Below are 18,468 nucleotides of genomic sequence, written 5' to 3'. Positions count from 1 at the left end.
GTCTTCTCGAATGAAAGAGCAATGGGAATTTTTTCTTCAAATAGTTTCAACAGGTTGAATACATGTGTAATAGCTACACATTTTCTAAATTATTTCAAACCAATACACATGGTGAGCATTGGGGGTTTCACAGCTGTATCTTTACATTTTATGACTAACTACTTAAAGGAGTGTTTCATATGACATAAGTCATGGAAAAACTCTTAAGTAGTGTTAGTCATAAAATGTAAATTTCCAATCCATGTAAAATGATGGTGGTGGGAATAGAGAGACGTCAGCCTCTTTATTTATGTCAAAACCTGTGGTTCCCCCATCCAGGCTCCCCACAGCCTCCAGGCACAGCAAGAGGGCAACCACAGCATCACTTGGGTCACCAAGAATGGAAATAGAATTGAGTGTCATCAGCATACTGCAAATACCTCAACCCATGGAGATGGATGATCTTGCCCAGCAGTTTCGTATAAGGAGTTGAAAAGAAGTAGAGAAAGTATTGAGCCCTGTGGCAACCACAAAATAGCAGCTGAGGGCTAGACTTCTCATTCTCTGTCAATACCAGCCATGGAGACGGAGAAAGGAGCCGAATAAATGCAGAACTGTACCGCCCAGCCCCCCACAGCCAACCCAAAAGAACACCATGGTCCATGGTATTGAAAGCTGCTGAGTGGTCAAGAAGAGAGAGGATGGTTGCAGTACCCTTATGCCGCTCTCGCCAGAGATCAATTAGAATAGAGCTGGTAGGGATCTTGGAGCTCTTCTAGTCCAGCCCCTTGCTCAAGCAGGAGACCCTAGACCATTTCAGACAAGTGACTGTGTCCAGTCTCTTCTTAAAAACCTCCAGTGACGAAGCAGCCACAATGAATGAAGGGAAGGTGCTCCACTGGTTAATTGCCCTCACTATTAGGAAGTTTCTTCTTAATTAGTTTCCATCCGTTATTTCTTGTCCTGCCATCTGGTGCTTTGAAAAATAAGTTGACTCCCTCCTCTTTGTGGCAACCTCTCAAGTACTGGAAGACTGCTATCATGTCCACGCTTCTTTTCTCTAGATTAGCCAAACCCAAATCCTGCAGCCGTTCTAAAAGTCATTCGCTATTTCTAAAGTCTCAACATCTTTTTTGTAATGTGTAATCCAAAACTGGATGCAGTATTCCAGGTGTGGCCTTACTAAGGCTTTATGAAACTGTACTAATACTTCACATGATTTTGATTCTATGCCTCTGTTATTCAACCAAGCACTGTATTAGCTTTTTTGGCTACTGCCACACACTGCTGACTTTCTTAAAAGCATCTGGAAATGTCCCCTCCTCTAGCATCACTGACTGGACCCACCCGCTTCAGACAGCGCTGGCTCTTCGGCTTTGAAACTGAGATGAGCACCGTCCCCTAGTCGGGAACGACTAGCACATATGTGTGAAGGGAACCTTTACCTTTTTAATATAACATACTCTAGAATATAATACTAGAATTAGTAGAAACTTGTTATTCTATAAATATTTGTTTCCTGTAACAAATACATATATATTATATATTTTGGGATTTGTAATACATATATATTATGCTTTGGGATTTGTAACACATACATAAATATTGTGCCTTTGTAGTTGTAACACAAATATGCCACATTAGACCCTTATATTTCCTGCAACTAACTTCCTGTAACGAAAATATGCTTTTTATTAGAGTCTGTAAAGTATCTGGAATTTGTCAAAACAGATGTTCTTGCCTTTTGATCAGAGCCCATATCAGTCTTATCTCTTCGCTTCCTGCCCAGCACATATCTTAGATTGGAGATGCTAACACTCACCTTTGATCTGTGTTGACCAAGTGGCCAATTTTGAGAACAAAGCTAATGAAGAGGATCCTTTGTAGGGCAAAGGATCCCAACCCAAATTAAGAGGCCAGAATGGGGGATTTTAACTTATGTTTCTAACTGTATAAAAAGGAGCTACATGTTCTCTGAACTGTAGCTCTTCCCTGCATGTTTTTGGTATGTGTTTGGAACAGCTGACCATTGGTCTTTAACTTTGATCAAGATTAAATGCTGATTCTTATTCAAGCCTCCATTTAAGTTTCATTTTTGGCTCACTGTGGCTTAAACATATTATCAGACCTTACACCTCCCCTCTATCTATGTTTCTGCTTACCCAGAAATGGCCTGATTCGTTTATAATATTCACTGTATTCATAGTGACGATCTGAAAAAGCCCGCTTGGCTTTGGGATACAGATGATCCTTGACGGCTGATGTGCAATTGGATGGGTCAAGCAGAGTGGCCATCCTGCCAAGAAAAGGCAAGGTAAGAAAAAGGAAGGGATCCAGCTCTCACAATACTTCCTTCTTGCCTCAATTTCACTTCTCCACAAAATTTTCAAAAATAGTGCTTTTAGTAACACCTAAGCGGCTGACCAGAAGAACTAGCTAAAAGGAGCAACATCAGATGTTCAGTTTATTTTTGACTTTCTTTGGGAGAGCTCTTCCTCATCCATGTAGCTCTGACCTCATCAATAAGATATAGCAATATCAATAGCACTTAGACTTATATATTGCTTCACAGTGCTTTACAGCCAGCTGGGTGACATTGGACTAGTCACTTTTTCTCACCTCACCTCACACCTCACACCCCACCTAATAAAGCTGGGATACAAAGAAGATAAATAAATAGATGTTGAAAGAATTCACTCACCCAATGATCCTTTCAGTTATCATGCTCAGCTGGTCCTCATTCAAGAGACAGATATATGGCCCAAGCACATTCAGAAAATCACTATCAATTTGCACTCTCGATTCAATGTAACGCTGAATAACTGCAATTCTCTAAAACAAATAATTCCAGAGTCGAAAGCAAGCCACCTGCAATCTTATGTTGCTTTAGCTTTCCCAAATGTATGCCTTCCAAATGTGCTAAAACAGCCACTTCTAGAATTTGGGAATACACTGGAATGTATTCCCAAATACATTCCCAACAGACCTGAAGAGTGGCAAGTTGGCCTCATACATCTGGAAGGATTGGTCTTTTTCAACTGCACATGTAAGTTGAAATAGTAAATGTAAATGTGTGTGTATGCATGTATGTGCTGAGTTCCAGAGGCATTGGCTAAGAATTCAGGGCATTATAATTCATAGAACTGTAGGTTGGAAGGAATCATAAGGATCTAAATATTCTCCATGCTGATTTAACTGCCTTTGCTGTACTTTGAAGAATATTGGACTAGATCAGTGTTTCCCAAACTTGGCTATTTTAAGATGTATGGACTTCAACTCCCAGAATTCCTCAACCAGGCATACTGGCTGGGGAATTCTGGGAGTTGAAGTCCATGCATCTTAAAATAGCCAAGTTTGGGAAACACTGGACTAGATGATCCTTGTGATTCCTTCCAACCTTACAGTTCTATGAATTATAATGCCCAGAATTCTTAGCCAATGCCTCTGGAACTCAGCACAATAAAAAAAGATTAGTCCATTGCCTAGAATATTCTAGGACACCTAAAGTAAAATGACAAGAATATAGCACACTCACAAGGGGGTAAACAAGGAGAGAGAAATGGCCAGGAATTTATAATCTGTTTCTCTTTAAAGAAAATGATGGTTGTTTATAAGCGCTAAATTTAGAAGCAAAAAAAAAAAAAACCCAGATAGACTGGGTGCATGATAATGTTTATATTAAAAGTCCCATATTATCTTCATAATTACCAGTTCATCACTGGACACAGAATTCAATAAAGCATGAACTGTGCTTGATGAATTGATAGTCCATTGCTTGATGTTCTCTGTATCTATTCGTTTTTCAAGGAGTCCAAGGTTACTGAATACAGCAGGAGGATATCCCTTAGGAAATATCTGTAAGGAGCAAATAACTGTGTAAAAATGCAAGTTAACTTGGTATCACCTCTTTGATACACACATTTATCCAGGAGCTGGTTCTGGTGTGGCCTCATGAAGACGTTTCTGCAGAAGGATTTCTAGTAGTCATCAGTATATTTATGGGATGGGCATAAAATAAGGCAAGTTGGTAACTATGACTGCTCAGTGGAAAGCCCTGTTCCTTTTAGAATGTGCTGTGACATATATAAAAAGATTGGAATTTCAATCACATTTGTGACTGCTATTGTCATTTTTCTGACCCACTAAGGACCACAGGTCTCCTGGCAATCATCAGGTGTTGCAAGAATGAAAGGCAGAGCTTGCTCTGAGAGAGAGAGAGAGTGAGTAGTGTATCACTTCCTCATAAGGCCATCCTTTGATCCAGCTGATCTGGATAATTTTAATTGTTCAGAAGGTGATTGGCCTCCTGCTTCAGAGAGCCTGGAGGATGTGGATTATCTGGACCCTTTTTAGGCAGGATTAAGACCTGGGTGCAGTATGAAGAAGCTTTGATGGCAAGTTAGGGATGGGAGTTGTCCTTGATCTCTTGCTGGCCTTCAATACTATTGATCATGGCAGCTTTCAGAATTAGCTAAGGGGATTGGAAGTAGAGGACACCGTTTTATGGTGTCTTGAGACTTGTTCTGATCAGTGATGATGGAAAGGGAGTGGTTGAGTCTTAGGCCCCTGCTTTGTGGGATACCTCAGGACTCTTCTCCCCCACCCCCACACATTTTAATATTTTCATAAGTCATTTGTCAGTTTGGGGTGAGGTATCATCAATATGCAGATGATACTCAGTTATAGATGTCAGCTGTCCAAGTGAAACTATTGAAATTCTTTTCCAGTGTTTGAAGACTATGAGGGTCTGGATTGGGAAGAACAGATAATGGCTCAACTCAGTGGCCAAGGCTGAGTGGCTATGGATTCTGGGTCCTCCTGATTCAGGAGCTGCAGAGTTTCCATTTTGTTTCTCTATGGGTGGGGTGGCAACTATTCTATTAAGACTTAGTCTGCAATCTAAGGGTTCTCCTGGACTTATAACTCCTGCTTGAAGAGCAGATGGCAGCTGTAGCCAAGGAGGTCTTTTGTACAACTGCACCTTGGGTACCAGTTGCACCCATTCCTGGATGGGGAGGCCTTGCTCACAGTTACTCATGCCTTAGTCACTTCCTAATTGGACTATGTGGGCCATGAAAACTATCTGGAAGCTTCTGTTGGTTCAGAATTACTTGTTTATTGGTTTGATTTATATGCCGCCCTTCTCCGGAGACTCAGGGCGGCTTACAATGTGTTAAGCAATAGCCGTCATACTTTTGTATATTACCTGCTTAGTAGGGCTTTCGGCCCCCACTAAGCGGTGTTCTTTTTTATACAAAGTCAGCTTATTGCCCCCACAATTCGGGTCCTCATTTTACTTACCTCGAAAGGATGGAAGGCTGAGTCAACCTTGAGCCTGGTGAGATTTGAACTTGCAGTAATTGCAGGCAGCTGGTGCTACTTAACAGCACTTTAGTCTGCTGTGCCACCAAGGCTCTTGTTAAAAACAAGTAATGTTTTTAAAGTAACCTACATGGCATAGGATTACTTATATTGCAGATTACTTGAGGCATGGCCTTCTCTCAAGTACATCTGGCATGCTCCAGTTTCCTTCTTTTAAATGTTGCCATCTTATGGGATCTTTTCTTTAATCATTCTTTTCTTTAATCAATATATGGCAGGTTCAAATTCTCCTTGTTTTAGGAAAACCTTGGAGACCTGGCTTCATGAGAGGCCAATTAGACCCTTTGGTTGCCATTTTATATTTATATTTTGTATTTATATATGGCTTTTTTTACTTATATAATTTTACCTTTCAGTCACATTGTTTAAGTTGGACAGCTTTTTAAATCTTAACAATAAATAGATGAAAAATAAATAGTTAAGAGTGCTATTTTTTTAAAAAAATTGACATGTTTATTACCTCATCCAGTTTATCCTTGACGGCTGTCAGCTGTTCATCTGTGAAAGGGTAGTCTGAGAAGGCACTAATATTGTTCACTAGGTTTTCCTTAGTCAAGCACAATTTTAAGTGCTCAGGAGTATAAAGTAGAAGCTCATCAATCAGGTCATCATTTAATATCTCTTCTGGGATGATTTTATCCTCTGGACAGTCTTCTAAGAGAAAAATCACAAGTTAACCACAGTTACAGAATTTTCAAGTCTCTCCAGATTGTATAAATAGAAGGAAAACCTACACGTTTTTCTAAATATCTTGGCAAATGTTTCTATTGATCATTTATATTTTTAAATTGTTTTAATCGGTTTGTGATTTCTTAATTTTTGGGCCAAATTTATATATATTTTTAACTGTTTTTAATATTTGTATTCTATGTTCTTATTTTGGCTGTACACCGCCCTGAGTCCTCAGGGAGAAGGGCGGTATATAAATTGGAAATAAATAAATAAATTTATTAAGAAAGAATCAGTGGAAAAGAAAATCCAAATTAGAAATCTTCCCAAAAATTGAGTTAAAAAGAGAGAGTGCTAATAGGATGAACTGAGAAGTCCATTCATTTTGAATCTGGAGTAAGGTATGCTTAAAAAGTAGGCTGGCAGCCTTATTTAATTTTTGAAAGTTACACCACACACCATTTCTCTCACCCAACATATTGCAATATGCTGTTCTGGATTTCAGATGGCGGGCAGGTGTGTGCAGTCTGTCCATGAAACCATAATCTAGTGTTTAAAGCCGGTGTGTTCAAGTTCTACCTCAGCCGTGAAAAAACACGGGTGATCTTGGGTCAGTCCCTTTCCCTTAGCCCAACCCACCTCATAGACTTGTTGTGGGAAAAATAGGAGGAGGAAACTGTGCTGGATATGTTTGCCACCTTGAGTTATTTATAAAAATAATAAAGGCGGGATACAATTTAAAAACTGCCTTTTTATTTATTTATTTATTTATTTATTTATTTATTTATTTATTTATTTATTTATTTTATTAATTTAATTTATATACCGCCCTTCTCCCAGAAGGACTCAGGGCGGTGTACAGCCAGAATAAAATGCACATATAAAATTTAAGAAATATTAAATAATTTGGCCCATATCTAATTAAAATAAAACCACCCGTTTTGGACATTTAAAAATTAAGAGTTAACGATTAAAAATTTAAACATTAGGCCAGCCCAGCTTGTTGGAATAAAAGCGTCTTGAGGGCCCGGCGGAAGGTTTTTACGACCCTGTAACTCCTTAATTTGGAGTAGAGTCTGGGTGACTGGATGGAGCTGAGCATTTACTGGCAGGATACAAAGAAACAAATACTTTTTTTCTTTTAACACCTATAATTCCTTGCATTGGGTGGAGTATGAAAATGAGTGCATTTCAGGAGAATTCACAGGAAAGTTAAAAATGTCAAGATGGTGGCTTGACTGAGAAGCCCCACCCCTCACAGAAAAAGGGGTGTGGCTTCAAGCACACAACCAGGGCCACCATCTTGTTTTTTTATCTCATCTGCCCCTCCCAGATGCAATCTTATATCTGCCTTCTGCAGACAATCTGCTGTTGCTGTATGAGAACCAGTTTTGACACCCTATTGGGGAGCAACTCTACATTTTACATACCGATCTCACGCTTTGTCCTGGAGGATTTAAGGGTTTTCCTAATACGGACCAGCTGATTTTGTGATAGATCAGAATGGAGAATGGAGTTTTGTAACCAAGGCATTAAAACATTCTGCAGAAAGAAAGAACAACACCAGATGATGGAAAGTGCAAGGTTTGAGAAATCCCATACTAATTATGGTAAATAGAGGCAGGATTTTGCTCCCATTGTCAAGTGCACCTTGGGTGACTTGGAATTGAATTCCTGGAATAAAGGAACAGATGTGTTTTCCATCAGCCGAGGTACCTGCGTTTCAACAACTGGTATTTCTATGTCCTAAATGTCAATTTGCAAAGCATCCCTGGCCTGCTCTCAAATTTTCATAGGCAGGGGGGATGGGAAAATGAACTTCACAGCTGCAGCAAAACAAAGCACATTCCAACTGATAAACCGAGGTCATCTCCACAGAAACCCACAGTGGTCAGAGGGAGTGACTTCTACAACCCGAAATTGCTTTGTTGGGGAATGTGACTGATGACACATCTTTGGGGGAGGGAGGAAACAGGTTCAGAGCCAAGGCGCAAATTAAGTGAAGTCAGAGTTGGCTTCATGTGATCCGTGCTGACATGAAGCTACTAATAAATAACTGGATTTCTTTTGAGGCCGTGCTTGAGGCTGATGATTTGATTAGGGCATCGGTTGGAATCCTGACACTAAAATAGAGGATTGGCTCAGGGGTGGGTTCTACTTACCTTTACTACTGGTTCGCAATGCACATGCGCAGATCATCAATTAGCATGTCCAGGTGGGCAGAGCCTCCCACCGCTTTTACTACCGGTTCTAAAGAACTGGACAGAGCAACCCACCACTGGATAGGTTGCATCAAAATCCAAGGACTTCACAACTTATGGAGCTGAAGATTTTGCTTCACTTAATATAGGATTTCAATTGGATACAAAACAATATGATGCCGAGAACATTTATATTTTTTTTCTTTAGCCCGTGATCTAGAGATTTCTAGCTTAACTTTCTTATTGGATGAAATGTTTTGAAAGTTTATCATTAATGTAAAGATTATTTTTTACTTTGTTATTGTTTTTTATGTTAAAGGCAGCTAGGAGAAATTACAGGTGGGCAAAAAACTTGACATCTTAAAGCAATTACTGATGGAAATTTGGAGAAATCTTTCTCAGAATTGGAAGGGAGGTCATCTCGTCTAACCCTTGGCTCAAGCAGGAGATCCTATGCCAAATGAGAGAGAGTTCTTTGTGCAAATATGTGGGTTTCTTCTTGTATTTCTTGCTTTTCTTTTTCAATGGAAAAAGAATTGTGCTGGACTGAGCTTTTATAATAATAATTTTCAGAGTTACCCAAGCTTCTTGAAATTGTTTTTCCCTTTAGGATTTTCACTCATGGAATCTTTCCCAAGCTCTCTCTAAGTTTGTTGAAATCTGATCTTTTAAAGGCTAAGACACAAGTTTGATTATGTTTTGTTGCTTGTGTCTGCAGTATATTGAATATGACATGGTCACTCTCCCCCAAAGTTCCTGCAACTTCAACCGCCTCTATCATTTCTTCTCTGTTAGTAAGATTTAGCTATCTTACTAACAGACAGCTGTCCTCCTATTTCCCTCCTCTTCCTTTTGAATAACAAAGTTGTCAGCTAGATTCATCAAGAACTTGTTTGATACTGCACGATGCAGAATTTGTCTCTCATGATATCAGGGAAATTAAAGTTCCCACTACTATTGTGGTATGTTTTCTACATACATTTGTTTACTAATTAGCAAAAAGTTCATCTATTTCTTCTGCTTTTAATTCTAATTAAATTTTAATTAAATTACATTTTAATGAAATTTTTAATTTTAAATTAAAATTTAAATTAATTAAAATAATTGAATTTTAATTAATTACATTTTAATTCTAATTCTAATTTTAATACTATTAATTATGAAATTGCTGGTTTACCATTTGCCAGCCTGTGACAAAAGACCTTTCCTTGAAGTTGACATTCACAGGTTTCTATTGAAAATGGTGCAATTGGAAATGATTCAGATTCAAAAGATTATCAGATTTGTGGCTCAGTCATGGATATCTGAAACATACTGATTCTACTTCTAAGATCATTTGGGTTTTTTGACTTCCTTTCTCCTCGTGGAAAAGCAATCATTCTTCTGTTGGTTTTTTTCTAACAAACCTTAGGAATACTTTGCAGAATTCTGGGATCCAGGATTAGAATCAGTTGACTCAGTTGATCCAGAACAGAAGATGTCCATGTAGAAGGAGGCCTAGGAGAAAAGTGATGTCAACAACCCACTTCTGAATGAAATAGCAAGTTCATTTGGTAGCATTCCCCAAACATATCTAACAAGTTTATGAAATGCACCGAGATTGGGCTTGCCGAGGATATTGAACCATATTCTGACTAAGCAGGCTGAATTTGTGTAATACCAAAACAAAAATAGAGAACCAGTTTGGTGTATAGCAGTAGTGAAGTATCAAGCTAGAAACTGGAGGATGGGAGTTCTAGTACTGCCTTGGGCCCAAAGTCAGCTGGGTTGCCTTGGACCAGTCACTTTCTCTCGGTCCTAGGTAGGAGGCAATCGAACGTAGAATACTCACTGCTGAACTGTATCTTATTAGAGAGGACCCAATGCTAAAGTCTGTCAAAACCCTTCTGAATTTTGAGCCTATCTTTCAAAAGTGTTAGCAATTTCTCCCAGCTTGATGTCATCTGCAAATTTGATGAATCTATTTCTATCTCCTCATCTAGATCATTTCTGAAGATGTTGAAGATTACTATGCCCAACAGAGAACCTTGAAGTACCCCCTACATACTTCCCTCCATGTAGATGTGGCTCCATTAAGGACTACAGAATGGAGTTGGTCAGCCAATTATGAGTCCATCCAGTGATAGTACACTCTATCCCACAGTTTTCTTTCTTACCTAGAAGTAGGTTGTAGTCTACTTCAGCAGTTATCAACTGGTGGTCCGTGGACTACTGGTGATCCGCGAGGAAATTTTGCTGGTCCGCAGAAAAATTATTTGCATCTTTTATATTGCACTAAATCCCTACTTGTCCAGGTAGTCTCCAAGAATCAGACACGATTGAAAGGAAGTTTCTAATTAACTAACTTAAATATATTTTACGTATTTATTTATTAGATTTATATTTCTTCTTTTTTCTTTGAGTTCAATACATAATGATCCCCTTTATTTTGTGCAGATGCAACCACAAGGTTTTTAATCTCACCTGATCAAGGGTGACTGGCATTTTCAGGAGAGTTTCTATTTATAGAATATTTCTGTTATAGGAGTTTAAAAGTACTAAGTACTAAGATATTGTAGAAGGATAGTTGTACAGAATATTTATGCAGGATGATTTGATGTTAAATGAATCATTTACTATATTTCAATTACTACAATATGCTGCAGTTTACATTTGAAAATCTGCAATTTCCATCATGTCACAAAAGATGGCAGCATCTTTTCAATCTTAGCTAAGATTTTTAAAAAGGTGTCTCTGTTAGGCCTGGGTGTCCTTGAATAGAAAGCCACAAGGAAATCTTCAGTTGGCTTTAAGCCAACTGAAAGTTGAAAAAATGTTGCATGGTAGGACACAACAAAGCAATAAAGCAACAAGAACGGGTTCACCCAGCCACCTGAGCATCTTTTTTAAAAAATACTAAATAAATGTGATCACCAGCACCTTGAATTGCACTCGGAAGACAACCAGGAGCCAGTGCAGACCGCGAAGGAGTGGTGTGACATGGGAGTACCGAGGCACCCCCATGACAACCTGCGCGGCCGCATTCTGCACCAGTTGAAGTCTCCGAGTGCTCCTCAAGGGCAACCCCATGTAAAGTGCATTGCAGTAGTCCAAATGAGAGGTGATGAGGGCATGAGCAACTGTGAGTAAGGCGTCTTGATCCAGAAAGGGGCACAATTGGTGAACCAGATGCACCTGGACAAAGGTCTCCCTGGCAGTCAAATGATCTTCCAAGCTAAGCCGTGGGTCTAGGAGGACTCCCAAATTGTGTACCTTCTCTGAGGGGGTCAACACCTGCCCCCCAGGGATAGCAATGGAACATAGTGGACAAAACAGGGTGCCGGTAACCACAGCCACTCGGGCTTGTTGGGGTTGAGTCTAAGTCTGTTCGTACGGCCTCCAAGCACCGGGACATCACGTCAAGGGCATCGTTGGGGTGATGCGGGGTGGAGATGAAAAGTTGGGTATCATCAGCATATTGATGATACCGCACCCGGAATCCCTGGATGATCTCACCCAGTGGCTTCATGTATATGTTGAACAGGAGAGGTGAGAGAACTGACTCCTGCGGCACCCCATAAGGTAGGGGCTTAGGGGTCGAACTCTGCCCCCCTGCCAGCACAAACTGCGTACGACCCGAGAAGTAGGAGGAGAACCACTGAAAAACAGTGCCTCCCACTCCCTTAGCCGTCGCAGTAAGATACCATGGTCGATGGTATCAAAAGCCGCTGAGAGGTCAAGTAAGACCAGACAGAGGAGTAACCCCTATCCTGGGCATGCCAGAGATCATCCATCAACGCGACCAATTTATTTTATTTATTTATTTTATTCGGCTTATATGCCGCCCTATCTCACAATGGACTCAGGGTGGCTCACAACAATAAAACACAAGCCACAATATAAAATAAAGACCAATGCCGTTTCCGTGCTGTGACCGGGCCTGAAGCCGGACTGCAACGGGTCCAGGTAATCCGCTTCATCCAGGAATTGTGGGAGCTGACACACCACCGTGCTTTCAACTGCCTTCGCCATAAGACGAAGGTTAGAAACTGGACGATAGTTCTTAAAGAGAGCTGGATCCAAGGCAGGCTTCTTGAGGAAGGGTCTTACCACCGCCTCCTTCAAGGCAGAGGGGAAGATTCCCTCTCTCAATGAAGCATTAATTACTGCCTGGAGCCAGCCTCGTGTAACCAGGAGGGACACGGGTCCAGCAAACACGTGGTGGTGCTCAATCTACCCACAATCTGATCCACATCATCAGGAGTCACAGGCTCCAACTCATCCCAGATATCACACTCAGGGCAACATCTGGCATTTCCAGGCAGTGCCAAACAAAGACTTGGGCAAAACACTTAAACATTTCCCAAGCAATACTGTGTGTCAGTGTTGTCTTAAAACAGATAGTCTGGGGCCAGGCCACTTAGAGAGAGACACAAAAGCCAAGAGGTGAGTAAGAACACCAAAGAAGGAAGGAAATAACTACTGGAGCTTTTAGTGTATAGCTTTTGTAACTTTGGCCCACACTGACAAGGCAACTGTGTAATTTACATTCACATACACACACAAAAAGGAGGCTTAATTCCAAGGCCAGCCAAAAACAGGTAATAAATAATCTCTTTTCAGAAAACTGCCCCAAACGAAAAACTGGTCTTACCCGAATGAAGTATTTCCACCGCTGAAAATTTGTTGAATTGCTTTAATTTGATCTGGAGTCAAGTGCTGGCACTGACTTAATTGTTTTAGCAATTTTTCACCAGTTACTGCAATAGAATCTCCAGACATCTCACAGACCAAGTGGTTTGAAATTCTGGCCTCTTCTTTGCTGATCACCAGGCCAGATGTATTCTAATTTTTTTTTTTACCAAAAATTAAGTAGAAAATAAAACATGGACAATAATTAAATAAAGCAATTTCTAATTAATTAATTCAGTTAATTCAATTTCCTATAAGAATAATGTAGGTATTATTTTGAGATGGTGAAAAACAAATTAATTTAATAGTTAATAGATCTGAGCAACTGTTTGAAGTAAGACCAAGTTTTACAGTAATCATAAACACACAACAGTTTAAAAATATTCTTCGATTTCCTGTCTCATCAATTAAATTATTCCTCATTAGTAATAGTTGGCTAATATCAAATTTTAACTGATTAATCTATCAGTTAAATTTTGCAGGCTTAGAAATGCACAATCATGGGTGTAAGCAGGATCAACCAATCTTTTTGAGACAGTTTCTGGCCTATCTATACTATTGAGAGCATGTGGCAGCCGCTATCATGGAATGGCTGTCATTTTGTGTATGGCCAAATAAAGCACCAGAAAGAAAACATTTGGATTGTTCACTTTTGCTTTTGTTTAGGAGAAGTGGTATCCTTTTAAGCCCCCTGTGCCCCCATACCCATCTCTCTTCAATTTCACAAGTGAGGAATTTGGACACTTAGAATGCCACAGAAATCCCTGGGTTGCCTCTCCTCACTCACAAATAAAACATGCAGGGCTTTCAGAAGAATCTCATATGTAAAATATATAGTACATGGTGCTATCTATGGTAGTTAGAAGTGCACAGAACCATGGTTCCTCAGAAGATGTAGGAGAAAGAGTGGCAGAACCTGGGGGTGGAATTAAAAGCGAGATCAGCCTGGAATCCCTATGTAGCCATGAGTGGATCCACTCTGTTGACCCTTATCTAACTCCTAACAGATGCTGTTACTTGAGAATAATTTTGGAATGTTGTCAAAAAAATTGTGTGGAATAGGAACCTAGTAGATAGCTGCTCTGACCATCTTGGCTAATCTAGAAAGCTAAGCAGTGTCAGACCCTCAGTAATATTTGGAAGGAAGATTAGTCAGGACAAGGAAATTTAAAAATATCCCAGAAGAAAGCAAATACCATATCATATAATGAAAAACATGGACAAGCCTAATTCTGTTTAATCATAGGGAGGTTTTCCTAATAATAAATTCTTATTATTTAATAACCTTTGAAGTTCATGGAACCCCAAACTGTCTTATTATTCTAGAAATAATGAATAGTGGTGTGGAATCTATTTATAGTGGACTTTGTTTGACGTAAGACTCTGCCTGGCTGACTGAGTGACTGAAACATATCTGAGCCCTGTTATCTGTAAGGAGTTTGAGCTGTTGATCCTGAGGACGTGAACAGAATCTTTGTGACTCTGAGCTCGGCCCACCTATGTTATGGACCTGGTCCAGAATGCAGCACGGTATTCAAAGATTTGCCCGTGTTATATCTCTATTTTGTGAGCTGCACTGTCTCCTAATTTCCTTCCAAGTTCAATTCAAGGCACTGGTTATACCTTTACAGTCTTGAATTCATTGACATCCTTCAGTCTCAAGAGACTATAGTATCGTGCTCTGGAAAGAGGTCCTAAAACAGCATCTAGAGTGACTAAAAAGGCCAATTCGAGAGTGGCAATCCCTTCCACACTAAGGGCAGATACATTCTGTCCCCTGCCCAGCCCCCAGATTTCACTGGTTCCAGGACTGACTCTTTGCCTCAGCCTGCCGAACAAGTGTCTCTTCGAATTGGAGAAGGCCATGCTGCGTCTTTAGCCTCCAAGCTGAACGATTGGAGGTCAAGGTTTCCCAGTTGTTACTGTCCATTCCCAGGGCCTTTAGGTCCTGAATGGGTCCTGGTTATTTGTGGGATGGCCTCTCCCACTTGTTGAATAGATCAGAAAGGGTAGGTGCATTCCACATCCCTTCCCTGAAAACCTGCCAATTAGTGGAATCTTGGAAGTGTGTCTTTCCTGTGGATGCCCCTACCTTTTACAACACCCTCTGCCCAGCAATTGGGCAGGTCCCCACCCCTTCAGGAGACATCAAGACCTGTCCTAAAGGTGCTTTGCCAAAAGGCAACTAGGCTTTCTTGGGTTTTTTTCCTTGAATATGTTTTGCTTCTCATCCAAGAAGTTTCTTCTGAAGAAGCTTCTTAGATGTGAAGTGAAACGTCTGCAAGGAAAAACAAGGAAGTCCAGTTGGCTTTTGGTAAAGCACCTTTGGGACAACCATGACCTGGATGATTGTGAATCTCCATAGACATCAAGATCTGCTTTGTACTAAAGGGATGGGATGGGATGGGAAAAATGGAATGAGGATAATGAAGCTTTCTGTGAGGCATCCTAAGGAAATGATTAAGGGTAATTTTTTGTCTGATTGTTTCTCTGTATAGTCACTGGTTTTATTGTTGTTCTGAGCTGTTCAGAGCTGTTTAAGATGGATGGCTGTATACATCATTTAAATAAGTAAATAAGCACAGTCAAACACCTCACACTGTTTGGTTCTTTGACTCCAGAAATCAAGAGTCTAGATCCTAAACAGATTCCAGAGGAATATAGATGTCTGTAGGCAATATAAGTACCGTACAGAAATACAATACTTACCAGGAATTTCAGTCCACCACTGGGAGTGAGCATTATTGCACAACCTAAAATATAAGACATGGGTTTGTCTTAAAGAGATTTGAAAAATTATAATAAGATTGCCTTTCTCTGCAAAGCCAATTAAGTGGAATATTGTTTGCTATACCATTTTTAAAAGAATAATAAAACCTCTTGCTTAAATATGTTCTTCCTGTGTTTTCTGACAACACTGTGTTCAGTAATTTACTTGGAACATACAAAGCATGAATAAAAGCTCCCTTTCCTCTAGTGCAGTGGTTCTCAACCTTCCTAATGCCGCGACCCTTTAATACAGTTCCTCATGTTGTGGTGACCCCCAACCAGGGGTGGGTTCTAAATTTTTTTACTACCGGTTCTGTGGGCGTGGCTTATTTTGTGGGTGTGGCTTGGAGGTCATGTGACTGGGTAGGCATGGCTAGCTGGTCCTGTGACTGGGTGGCCATGGCTATGTGTATAGGGACTACTCAGAGGGCTGAAAAAAGTCATTTCTGACAGGTCCTCGCACTTTTGACTGGTCCTCACACTTATGACCATCCTCACATTTATGCCCATTGTAGGATTTTAACAACTGTGTCACTTATTTCACAACTGCTTCTCTTCACCATGGTGACAAGATAGGGCAAAAGCGTAAAATGTGAGGACAGTCGTAAGTTCGAGGACTGGTCAAAAGTGCGAGGACCAATCAAAAATAACTTTTTCAGCCCTCTGAGTAGTCCATATGCATAAAAGAATACAGCAATAGAGAGGGATGAAGGAAGGAAAGGGAAATTAGAGTAGGAGTGAGGGTAAGAGAGGGAGGAAGAGAGGAGGAGAAGGAGAAAGGAAGAGGAAGTAGGGAGGAGAAGAAGAGGGTGAGGAAGAGAAAGTAAGAAGGAAAGAAAAGAGAGGTGGTAGGTTTGAGGAGAAAGATTGCTGTACAATAAAAAAGATGAAAAGGAAGAAAGCCAACCCCAAACAAATATAAAGATATTAAGATAAAGAATGAATTGTTAAACTTTAAAGAATAAAAGAGAACAAATATGAATAAATAACAATAATTAGAAACACACATACAAACATACAATGTATTTTCTTTGAACAGAGTATTTGGCCGGTTCACAAATTTAAACAGTGTTTAGTCATTTCACTTAAATTTACAATTTCTATATTTCCTTTTTGCCATATTTATTCCTCATCTATTTTTGTAAAAAACCAATATTACCCTTCATCCTCATCTCTAATCTTAATCAAATTCAATTTTTCCTTTCTATTCTATATTATACCCCTTCCCATTGTCATCTATTTTAATATCCATCCTCATATTGGTTAATTATGTAATATTACAGTTGTTTAATATAAATTCAACATTTTAATATAAATCAATTAGTTATATAACTACCTTTTTTGTATATTAATCAAGATGAACATGAATATTCCAATTATTTCCATGCAATCCAATTTCTTACAAATCCATTAATTATATTTACCAATAATAATAAACCAAATAATTTCCCCCATATATTCCTCCAAACCACAACTTAACCATTTCTGCTTTCAACACAATATACAATTAATGGTATCTCAATTATTACAATTCCCTAGTTAAATAGAGCTTTTTTTCTTTTGTGTTTTAAAATCTTGAACTCTCCTCTTTTTCCTTAAATTTCCCATTGTTTGCACCTACCTTTTTTGGTGAGGAAAAAGAAAAGAAATCTGCCTGCCTAATTTTCCAACATTGCAGCAACAGCAAAGCCAACAGCCTGCTTTACTTTCAGTTTTGTTTTTCAGCATAGCTAGGGGAAAAAAATTGCTCCAACAAGCAGCAGAGCCCTCTGCAAAACTGCTGAGAGCAAATCAGCTGAGAGTCGGGAGCCGGTCTAATCAAGGGCTAATTAGCCTATGCTGAAGCTCCGCGGGCCAATAAAATTACAAAAAAACACCGAACCATTTGTTAAATTGCTGGCTTGCCCGCCCCTCGCCCACCACTATTTATCGGCAATAAATAGTGGTGCGGAGGGGCGGGGCAAGCCAGCAATTTAACAAACACAGACTAAACACTGGCTATAGGTGAGGGCAGCCCTTTGAAGCCCCGTGGCAAGAATTTAAACAGTTTTTTTTCCTCTAGCCATCAGCTGGGACTCAGGAGGCAGCAATAGATTGGGAGTGGGCGGGGTAAGCGAACAGCCGGCGATCCAACAGAGCAGAGGGTGAGGGTGAGTGAAGGCGTGGGGGGGGTGAGAGAGGGCTTTGGTGACCCCTGTGAAATGGCCATTCGACCCCCAAAGGGGTCGCGACCCCCAGGTTGAGAATCGCTGCTCTAGAGTATGTTTCCCAAATAGCAAGGATCTCCTTGGGGTGCTGCAGACAAAATCCGGAGAGGTGTGAAGAATCATTTAGCTGTACAGTTTTACAATAAATTCACTTTCCCTAGTTTCATTGCATTTTTATTGTTCATTTGTGTTCGTTTTGTGTTTTTAGGCAAGGTGTTAAAGGGAGGTGTGATGGGGAAAAAGCTAGAAACCCCTGTTTCTAGAATGCATGTTAGGGTGTGTGTAAAAAGTATTTGTTGCTTGTGCAACGAGCAGAGCAGAAACACACAGGGAAGGAGATAAACGTCCAGCTCGTGTGAGAATAATACTTTATAGATAACAAACAGTCTCGGTGTAAGTAAAACAGTCCAAGGTCATAAACAGTAATATCAGTCCAGTAAGTATCTTCCCTTACCAAAGCAAACAGACTTTAGTAACTCTTGGTATACAGTACCATATAACAGACGTAGTAAGCAACAGGATACAATCAGGTATCAATCCGGAAGAAGCAGGAAGAACCAGGAAGAAGGAACGCTTCTCTGTGCTGCTTA

The 18,468-nt window shown here is 40.0% G+C and overlaps 1 protein-coding gene across 1 annotated transcript in view; it reads right to left on the bottom strand.

Annotated features, from left to right (window-relative positions):
• MSLN (mesothelin) overlaps positions 1-18,468 on the bottom strand; it is a 53,633-nt gene that overhangs the window by 11,634 nt on the left and 23,531 nt on the right. The window contains exons 5-12 of the mRNA XM_070955314.1: positions 15,612-15,655; positions 12,865-13,055; positions 9,638-9,728; positions 7,461-7,572; positions 5,822-6,015; positions 3,688-3,834; positions 2,681-2,811; positions 2,142-2,275 (exon numbers count right to left, since the gene is read on the bottom strand). Of these exons, the coding sequence (XP_070811415.1) occupies positions 2,142-2,275; positions 2,681-2,811; positions 3,688-3,834; positions 5,822-6,015; positions 7,461-7,572; positions 9,638-9,728; positions 12,865-13,055; positions 15,612-15,655 (1,044 nt within the window). The remainder of the gene's footprint in view (positions 1-2,141; positions 2,276-2,680; positions 2,812-3,687; positions 3,835-5,821; positions 6,016-7,460; positions 7,573-9,637; positions 9,729-12,864; positions 13,056-15,611; positions 15,656-18,468) is intronic.

This window comes from Pituophis catenifer, unplaced genomic scaffold (genome assembly GCF_029215685.1).
Source record: "Pituophis catenifer annectens isolate HBS135680 unplaced genomic scaffold, rPitCat1.0.hap2 SCAF_16, whole genome shotgun sequence".
NCBI lineage: Eukaryota > Metazoa > Chordata > Lepidosauria > Squamata > Colubridae > Pituophis > Pituophis catenifer.
This window is presented reverse-complemented; position numbering and strand designations above follow the sequence as displayed.